This window comes from Limulus polyphemus, unplaced genomic scaffold (assembly GCF_000517525.1).
Source record: "Limulus polyphemus unplaced genomic scaffold, Limulus_polyphemus-2.1.2 Scaffold36, whole genome shotgun sequence".
NCBI lineage: Eukaryota > Metazoa > Arthropoda > Merostomata > Xiphosura > Limulidae > Limulus > Limulus polyphemus.
The window spans coordinates 263,965-274,871 of NW_013665646.1; the positions used below are offsets into that span (position 1 = coordinate 263,965).

The 10,907-nt window shown below is 31.6% G+C and overlaps 1 protein-coding gene across 4 annotated transcripts in view; it reads left to right on the plus strand.

Moving 5' to 3' along the window:
* Window positions 1-10,907, plus strand: part of LOC106460833 (cation channel sperm-associated protein subunit beta-like) — a 25,740-nt gene that overhangs the window by 5,535 nt on the left and 9,298 nt on the right. For 3 of the 4 annotated variants that reach the window (XM_022387913.1, XM_022387936.1, XM_022387923.1), the window contains exons 2-8: window positions 58-191; window positions 2,384-2,634; window positions 4,009-4,144; window positions 6,665-6,807; window positions 7,854-8,045; window positions 9,011-9,121; window positions 10,427-10,537. In XM_022387913.1, coding sequence (XP_022243621.1) covers window positions 58-191; window positions 2,384-2,634; window positions 4,009-4,144; window positions 6,665-6,807; window positions 7,854-8,045; window positions 9,011-9,121; window positions 10,427-10,537 — 1,078 coding nt within the window. The remainder of the gene's footprint in view (window positions 1-57; window positions 192-2,383; window positions 2,635-4,008; window positions 4,145-6,664; window positions 6,808-7,853; window positions 8,046-9,010; window positions 9,122-10,426; window positions 10,538-10,907) is intronic. The other variant, XM_022387928.1, reaches the window with a different exon arrangement.

The window sequence follows — 10,907 nt, forward strand, 5'->3', positions numbered from 1 at the left end:
TATATATATATATATATTTGTATTTCATATTGTTCTTGTTTTATTAACTACTTACAGAAATGGAGGAGAAATGTTCATTTCCAAGTATGTCAGAAGAACTAACACCCAAAAATTTTTAAGTTATGTTGAAGTTGAAGTCTTTAAACCCCTTTCCTATGTTTCAAGTGGACGTGAATTAAACTCGGATCTAGGCAAGTGAACTAACCCTATTTATTAGCTGCTTGCCTTATAAATATACTTGATTCATAAATGAATAGTATTTTTGTTCGTTTCTTACAATACGGATTAAGGGTTAACTATTTTAACTCTTAGTTTTATTATTTAAACATCTTTAGTTCTACATCTTATATATCAGCTTAAGTTCCATTGATTATGCACAAAACATGTTCTTTAAATTCTTTACACAACATTTTAGCCCTCTAATATTCCTTGCAATGATAAATTACAGCATTTTTAGCTTCTTTTAAAAAAACTACACAAATGGTAAACATTTGTCTTTGTCAGCAGGGCTGGATTAAGGTTTAGTGGGGCCCTAGACTCAGGTAGTATTTGGGAATAATAATAATAACTCACTCTTGCCTCGATTTTGCTAGTTTTACGAACCATAATTTTTACCTGGCCGGGCCTAGTGGCCCATGCATTAATCTGGTACTGTTTCTCAGAACTTATTAAAGACTAGCTAAGTTTTACTTGGTCCACATATATGTGATACAAGTTCAAGATGGATCTGGATATGAATTGTTTTTGGTAAGTTTGGTGCGAGTCTAATTGTAATTTGGCAAAATGTAGTCCAAACTTGCATGTTACTTTGCATAAGCTGGTCTGTATGTATGAATGACACACATGACAAAAATCAAATCTAGATCTTGAAGTTTCCTTACAGGTGTTACGTCTCTGGTCGTTAGTTAATTTCCCATATAATTTCTTTCTGATGAAACTTTAGCGACACAAGTCCTTTCTTAAATAAAACTGGTTTATTCTTTCTGAATACAACTTTGCAATACATTTAATTTCCACAGTCACGCTATAACAAACGCTATAATTCACATCGAACGACTCACGTGCTCGACTCAGTCGTCAGTCTCTCTCTGTCTGCAGTTCAATTACATTGTTGCCGTCACTTCTTGGCAGCTTATATACAAGAATACCACATATCTAGTAAACACTTGAGACTTCAGGAAGGGACATGAATGTTCTAGAAGCGCATGACGTGTTACTAGCTTCACGTGACCTCCGCTGTCGTAACACAGCGATATGATCCACGTGTGAGAATTATCAAATGGTTGAAGCAAATCCATACCCAAGTATGTATTGGAAGAAACTGGCAAAATTTACAAATGTTATGTGTTGGAATTTAAAACATATATATGACTGTTTCTTTAATATTTTGCAGAATCTGATACAGACTGCTTGAGGGTTAATTAACATAATTTGATTCAGACTTACATGTCACTTTTTACTTATGTAACAAATTTGTTTAGACATAAGTGATAAAGGTCCAGCTTTGTGTATTAACTGTTGGAATCTGAATGAGATTTAAGTGTTAGTGTTACTTGACAGAATATTCAAAGATCTAATATGCTTATGTTGAATAATCTAGTCCAAAATGAAAAGATAGGTCCATCCCAAAGTGTTGTCACTTTAAAATTGGTTTAAATCTAAGTTTCCCATCTGAATCAAAGCAAGTTCTGAATGTTATTTGGCTGGATGATGTTTCTGAGTACTACTTGACAAAACCAATCTAAGATATAACAATGCTTGGAGATGGCTTGAATGGGTAGTGAAGAAAAATTTTAATACAAGTTTAACATAACAGCAAATGTACAATGTTTCGACAAGGTTTTGTCATCATCAGGTACATTGTCAAAATGTTGTACATTTGCTGTAATGTTAAACTTATATTAAAGTGTTTCTTCACTACCCATTCAAGCCATCTCCAAGCATTATTAGTCTCAAAGTGGGTTCCTCATCATCAAATTTCAATCTCAGGTACGAGTGTTCTTTGACAGAATCTGGCTTAAGGCTGAATATTACTCAACAGAAACTGGCTTAAGTCTGAATTACTATAAAAAAAATCTTGTATGTGAAAGAATATAGTCTTAATCAAAGTGATACCTGGTCTACATTTGGGTTTTAATCCCTATTATTTCTTGGCAGAATTTGATTCAGGCTTGTGTTTCCTAAAATTACAAACTTTAGTGATACTGAATATTTGTGATACCTGGTCTACATTTGGGTTTTAGACCTTATTATTTCTTGGCAGAATTTGATTCAGGCCTGTGTTTCCTAGAATTACAGACTTTAGTGATAATGAATATACGCTGTTAGTTTAATATTTTTATTTTATGGCTGTATAACAAAAGACTTCTTTCTCCTGTACCAGTAATCAAAAATGAAAATGGAACATACTTCTTACAACTCTCTACTGAAAGTAAAGGATGGAAAAATACATCAAAAGTTGGCATGTCTGTAGTCATACCTGGCAAACCAAGTTTCCTGCTGACTGAAATCCTCAGTAGTGTAGAAGCCATTGGAGTTCCTGTAGTGGACTTTTCTGTGGATGATCTATATGTACAGGACAATCACTGGTTTGTTTTTAATATGGGAGCATATGAAAACTATGAAAATGTTACGGTAAAGATACTAAGTTCTATAAACTACTTTGTTTGTAGCTTTTAAGAAAAATGGTATAATTTCTTTTAAAACATGCATAATTATTAAAGTAATTAGTTCGTTAACAGACGTACTTCAACCAAAAAAACTACATCCACTCCTGAACACGAATCTCTAAAATATAAAATTACAGATAAATATAAAATTTCAACTAATGTCAAAAGCAAGTAATTTCTCACTTCTATAGAATAGATAAATATGAAGAGGGAGGAGGTTGAATGATATATTTAGATTATTCAGTGGTATATGTAAACCTACAAAGGCCAGGAGGCATGAATATATTGCCCTCCATCCCCATAGTTCAACCCTACGAATGATATATTAAGTAAAATAATACACTAATAATTATAATATAGATAAAATTATTTCCAAGTCACACACTGCATACAGGTACTGTATATGATTGATATGTAAAATGAAAAACCAACTGTTGGAAATCAGTTTTTCTTATACTTATAGTTTTTATTCTATTGCCTTTCTGTTTCGTTAGGAGCAATTACCTTCCCACAACTAATTGCAGGCAAAAACAAATTTAAGAAGTGAATTACTGAGGGTTTGAGCACCCATATTTGTGATCTTTAGTTTCATTTCACATTTGAGGCTTTTAAACTACGAGATAAAACTGATGTTTGATATATACTTACCACTGTATGGATTCTTCCTCCACAGATACCTCTCCTGATAAGATATATTCCACCATCCTTACTCTGTAATTCATACCTCTACTTATATTTATATGTACTATGATGCCATATGTTTCTGGCCAAGTTGCTTATAGTAAAAAAAAAATCATTAAAGATGCTGTTGTGTTTTTCCTTTATTTTTCATGAAATGTTAAACTAATATAACTGTAATGTTTTCTTTACAAATGTATGTATAAATAAAACATATATATTAAATACATATTTGTATTCAAACTTTGGTATAACAAAATCAAAAGAAGGTACAAGGTTCAATGAGGAACTATCATTAATATTTGTATCGTGGTTTGATTGTTAATTGGAGTCAACCATGTTCTCACTATTGATAAAAGCCAATAAGAAGTTTTTATTTGGGATATATATAGATGGCTAACCATGTATTCATTGAAGAAAGGTAGGAATGGTTTCATTTTGAAAATGTCAACATGAGAAAGCTATTAAATTTTCTTTTTACTTCAGATTGTTAACGAAAGAAAACCAGTAATTTGTATTTGTGTATTGTTATATTGGTTTATGGAGTAATAATTGTTGTTGTTGTTGTTTTTCTTGGCATAGTGTGGATTTTTTTGTAAATACCCTAATACTGTATGAACCAAGTATAATTGTAAACTAAACTTTTTTGTTATTTGCTAAGAAGTGGCCATGGTTCTTGCAAGAAAAAAACTGTCACAACAGCATTGAACGTGACGCCAGCATATTGTATCAAACATACAAGTTGGACATTGGTGAAAAATGGACTTTTTCTGTAACAGCAAATATATGGGGTTTTGGTAAGTTATCCAACTTTGAAATTATTTATTCTCAAAAACATTTAGTTAATTTTTTCATCGGTCATTTATTGATATTTTATATACATTTTCCATAAATGACTAACATTTTCTTGAATTAAGTATATGCTGTTCTTCATATATATATATGCACATAATTTAAGGGCAACATGGCCACCTAGGCTATTCCATCCACTAAATTAAACTTTTAAATGAAAATAAAACATTCGGGGACAGTTCTTATCATTCATATATTTATCAAGCTTTCCCTTAAACTTCCTTAAATTGACTGCAACTACCACATCTGAGGGTACCCCATTCCAACAGTCAACCACCCTGCTAGAAATATAAAAGCTGTCTAGCTGAAGATTATTCCTAGCCAGTGAATTATGCAATGAGATTATAACCTCTATAGATACAACGTAAAACCTATTTGCCCTACCACTAGCAACAGCACATTGCTTTGATGGCTAAGTGACTAATTAACTAGAACACCAAGATCCTTTTCTTCCGTAACACTGTTAACGTTATTCTCATCAGAGTTATACTCATAATTCAAATTTTGATAACCCGCCTTTTCCAAATTCACCAAATAATCCAAATTTGAACAGGATGATACTTAATATTTTACTTGTAAATCCACTCCTCATCCTCTTTTAGTACTGTATACCTATTAAATAACTTATAATCCTGTATTCAAAAGAAGTTCCTACATTTAACCAAGTTTCAGCTATTCCCATTAAATCAAAATCCTCCATTCTGACTAGTGCTTTAAAGTCATCTATTTTGTTGCTTGTACTTCAAGAATTATGATCATAACAGTTTAGCTTATCACTGTTTTCATTTCTATACATTGTTTCTACACAATAATTCTTCTATATTTTACTTTTTCTTAATTATTTTGGCCTTCACCATTGTTGAGTTGTATATTTTTGTACTTCGGAAATCATTCAATTTACATTATTGTACATTTTACTAGTATTAAAAAGACACATGTTTTCTCACAGATTATCACTAATAATTGGCTACAAAGTGTCAGTTAATGAGAAACTACATGTTTTATTTCCTTAGTGAGCTGCTACAAAGATATACCTTCATTAAAGAACCCTGAAAAGTCTAAACCATAGTATCACATGCACAATAAAACTTCTGTACTAGACTTAACAGCGTGGGTTTTCTCTTACATATTGATTTTGTTTTCAAACTCAAGCTTCTGGTCACAATTTCGGTAGCCATTGTCACAGACTAATATCAACTGATTAGTTATGAACATTCAAACTCAAGCTTCTGGTCACAGTTTCAGTAGCCATTGTCACAGACTAATATCAACTGATTAGTTATGAACATTCAAACTCACAGAACGAGTGAAATATCTCACAAGTCTTGTAACATTTTCCGATGTTTATTATACTTTTTGTAACAACAACCATTTTTGTCGTTGTTTTTAAAAAATTAACGTTGGTAAATATTGCATAATTGATCTGATATTTCATGCGTTATAAGAGTTTGAATGTTCTTAATTAACTGACCAAAATACAAAAGCATCTGAAGATGGTTGCAAAAATTGTGACAAAGAGATTATAAGTTGAATAGCTTATTTGTTTGTTTTGTCAAATTTCACCCAAAGTTACTCAAGAACTATCTGCACTAGCTGTCTCACCGCAAACTCTTGGACTACTATAATCGAATAATGGGATTGACCATAACATTATAACATTCCCATGGCTGAAAGGGTGAACATTTTGTTGATGTAATTTTGAACCCACAGATTACAAGTTGAGCACCCTAACCACAAGGCCGTAACAGGCCTAGCTAAGTTAAATAAATTAATGTACATATGTATCAACTGCATTAGTATCTGAAACCTAACAATTTATTAATAGTGTATCATTTTTATCCACAACTATTTGTCTTTGGGAACACTGTTGTGTTATGTGAATGTTTTATGATATATAGTACTTTTATTGACTATATAGACAATGCTTAAAGTGGAAGTGGGGGGGGGGAGAAAGAGCCTGATTGGTTTGTGTATAACTTTAGATTAGGCTAACATGTATCAGCCTGAAATAGCCACTCTGAATTTTTATAGTTTATTAACTAAATCTGTTTCATTGTCGCATCTCGCCAACTGTACTGATGCAAAAAGGAGAAGAATGAGATATTTGGCATATCCCTAGGCAACTGTAAAAGTACTGGGGTGTTTTCAAATCTACTAAAAGGTAATGAGATGGCATAGCTCCCAACATCAAGCGCTGTGTAGAGGTAAAAATAAATCTAACACTTTTTTTTTATATTATTCATAATTTTTTTTAAATTATTCCAAACTTGTACATTATGATTGCTTTGGTTTATATATATGTCTATTTATTATAGGTATATCTTTGTAATATCTACTTAGTAAATATATATTATTTAATATAGTCCTTTTAAAAAATCTGCATATAAACACATTTTAAAATATTTGATATAAGTAATGAAAACATACAAAATGTTCTATATTCATTGAGTGTTCTTTCTTCTTAGATCCAATTCCTATGCCAATCAATATCCCAATCATTTACACTTCTGTTTTAACCCAAGGCACAGAAATGGTCTCATCTGACCTGCAGAAAACCTTCCGAGCTGAAAACTTAACTGTTAATTTCACACCATTGAAAATTAAAAAGGTTTGGTTAGCATTATATAATATCAGGCTGGGAAGGACTTAAAAAAAGAAAATGTACTTATTTAGTATGGTATTAATAGAGTGTTAACAAAAAGTAGTAAATAAATACACAAACAACTACAAATAGTAAGTTTAATATTTAGGATGTGATTATAAGACAAAACTGAAGTCAAACTATTTAGTGCAAAGTAGAGTTTGGCAATAAGGGTTTGTATGACTTAGTGACTTTGAGCTTTGGATGTATAATCAGATGGTTGTGAATTTGAGTCATTCTCGCATTATGCTATTGTGTTCTTGAACAATACACTTTACCCTAATTATTTCAGTCTACCCAGCAATATGATGGCTAATAGCTGTTAGCTGGGAGGTTAACATGCAATGAAATAGCATCCCATCCAGGGGTAATGTACCACAATTTTCATCTGCTTGAGCCAATAAGACCAGAGTTCAGCATCAGCTCCTAAGTGCTGTCTCGACATAGGAGGATTTGACCTTCAACCTCAACTATTAGTTTTATTTGATAATCAATTAACCTAGGGCCTCATTAATCAGTTACATTTGTTTAATCAATTAGTACAGTGCTCCGCAAACTAAGGTATGTACAAGCAAATAAAAAAAGAGAGAGAGAGATCAATGGTATGTGTTCCCATACAATTACCTTATTTCTAATTAGCAGCTCCAAAAAGAAGAAAAAATTGGCAACAGGTGCTACCAGCCATTTTCCTTCTTTCTAGTCATCAGTCCTTGTTGTAACGCTAATTCATATAACAGCTGCTCATAGGTAATTGATTAAATCACCCAGCTCTAAGTGTGAAGTCAGGCAGAATTTGGCAGAAAACAAGATACAAGTATTAGTTACAGTCTTAAATAAGTTCTAACAAAGAATACTTAAAAAATAAATAAATATTTAAGTTCCATTTTGCACAGAACTGGTTATAAGACAATGTATACATATAAACCAGTGGTACAATAATAAGTTACACACACTCTCAATCTGTTTCATGATTTGTATTTCAATGTCATACATTTCTCTATTGTCCCTTTCAGTGGGAGACAGCACTGAATTTCTATTTGTGGAGTGCATCTTTACTTTGCCCAAAGACTGCTGTTACATTAACCATTCAAGTAACTTGCCCATTTGGGAAAAAAATTAAGTTTTATTATGACTTTGAAGGGAAATTGTCACCACATCAGCTGGAAAAAGCCTACAAGGATTCAGAAAAGTTTTTCACCCTTCCAGTAAGTAAAAAAATTAAATGTTCTAAAGATATTTCAGCTCTTAGTTATATTAATTATCAGTATTGTTTATTTTTTAGCGAGCCAATGGGGGCTTGTAAAAGGAGAATTTTGAACAATATTAATAGTCAAGTCTAAATAAATTGTTGTCCTTACTTTATACGAGAAAGGGTAGAAAAATACTTATCAAAGAACAAAACCAACAAATACAATGTAATTACAATCAATTATTTAGGAGTACATAAGTTCAAGATATTCTAATATCTTATTTATTTCAAAAGCATGATAAATTAACAAAAATATCACTGTAATTTCATAAGAGCAGTTTTTATTATGGCTTCAAAATTGCCATAATTATGATATTTTCTAGTGTTTCTTTTTAACATCTCGTCATAATTAGACAGTGTGTTCAATACCAGTAGCATAATATTTACACTTTCCACTATCTTCGTAAATATTTAAGACTAAATACATTAGAAATACAAATACATCCAAAATTAAATGTGACTTGAAAGTGTTTAATAACAAAAAACACAAATATATATTTCATATATTTGTTAAGTGTGCTTTGAAACTCGTACCATTGTAATAAACTATAAATAAAGTATAAAACTTTCTATTGTTAAAATGTGTTTGTTGGAGTCATTATTCATTCTGAAGAAGGCTTCAACAAGAGTAAAAGGTTCATTCTTGTAAAGGCTTAAACACTTAACTGTATATGTGCACTACAACAAATAGTTATACACTGTTCAGTATATCATTGTTTGTACATACAGTAACATATGGAAATTTCAATGGGATCAGTTGGTGTTCAGGTGAATCAAAATATAAAAGCACACCACAAGTAGGGTAGAAAATATCTAATACTGGTTCTTAGGTACTATTCAACAGTTACATGTATGATTAACATAAACTTACATTAGAGGTACTCCAGTGTTGTAGAAATACACTCTTTGTTATATAATTAGGTTAATTACAGACCACCATCTAAGAAAGGTATTGCAATTCCAACCACAGAAAATATTTACAATGCTGACCCTAGTAAGCCTAAACACAACAACTATTACGAAATATCTAAGGTAAGAAAATTATACGTTTGAATTGATTTAAGTGTAACAGCTCTGAATAGCATTAAATAGTATAAGATTTCTTTACTCATGCAACATTATACTGGTTTTTTTGTGTATGTTTTATGTTTGGAAATGCTCTGTTCTGTGTCATAATATAATGATATTGAAATGTCTTATTTATTTATCACGTGATTGGGAGTATAAGAATGATAATGAAAAATTTAGCAAATATCTAAAACATTTCACATACTTAATACAAATATAGCAAAACTAATTGAGCAAGAAAGAATTGTGTGATTACTCAAAGTTTCCTTTTATTGTTTACTGTTAACTCCTCATTTCTCACTGTTAGCCAGCTTAAATATGTTTAATAAACAAGGTATGTAAAAAAACTGAATACAGTAACTATAAAAACAAAAGATGTAGAAGCTTATAAAAAATGTAAAGGTTCTTGATGACAAAATGGCAAGTTAATATTCTCTTTTTCTATTAAGTATGTCCAATATATGTTTCAAATAATTAGCAGTTTACATCCCATTTTTTAGATATTACCAACTAGCTGGAGTACCCATCCCCCCTGGATGGAAGTCATGTAAATTCATGATTAATGGAAGGTTATCTCAGGACATGAATAGTTGCTTCCCTTATATGTCGTTGTAAAAAACGTCCATAAAAACTGCAAAACACAAAATTTGAAACTGCAACTTTGCGTGTATCTCTGCATGGATCCAACAAACCTTCCTACTAAATTTGGGTGAAAATCCATCAACAGGGGGCGAGTTAGTGGGAAAAAAATGTGAAAATGCAAAAATGCCCACCCATAAAAACTACAAGACGCAAAATGCAAAACTGAAAATTTGTATGTATTTCCCTATGGATCCAATGAACCTCCATACCACATTTAGTGAATATCCATCCACAGGAGGTGAGGTAGTGGTAAGAAATGCCATAAAACTGCAAAACGCAAAAATGAAAATTTGTATGTACTCCTGCATGGGCCTAATGAACCTCCATACCAATTTTGGTAAGTGGGAAACAGTTACATGGGCAGACAACAGACAGTACTATTATATTTATATAGATAGATACACACTATTAAAGGTGACAGGAACCATTTTGGAAAATGTTTCTTATTTTTTAGTAAAACAGTGCTGTGGAGAAAACAAGAGTTTTTTTTCATTTTATCTTATAGTTTTGTACACTTATGGTTGAGACTGTAATTTAGTTTAGTGCAAGTATGCTGGAAACTTTACATACTTCATATGGACAGAAAAAATGGATTTTCCATATTGAGACCATGATGGTATTTTACAGAACTCGGGAACGTATAAGCAGTGTCTTGGTAAGAGTTCACGAGAAAAGTGTGGGTGTACTGATGAGAAGAAAGTCTCAAGATATGCACAAGAAAGTGACTGTATTGAAAAAGTAAGGCATAAGAGTTACTTTTTTTTGTAATTTTATTCCTATCAAAAAATTCTAATTCCACAACCTGTCCCCTCTGCCTTGTTTCTAAGCGTGACGGACTGATTAAGTTTAGTATACCTGATAGATTAGAAACTACCTATAGCCACACATTATTGTTTAAACTTTAATTTTCTCAATTTGTACTTGATTATAAATGAAAACACACTTTCAACTGTGTACACTGAGTGGTCACAAGTAAATAGACACCTAGTTTTTCATCATTTAACTGATTTATGCTAACTAATTTTTGTTCACAGAGCACTATATATATAAATTAAAATGGTCCGCACACTAATTATCTTGTGCTACAACATGCCTAAACTCAAGGTTC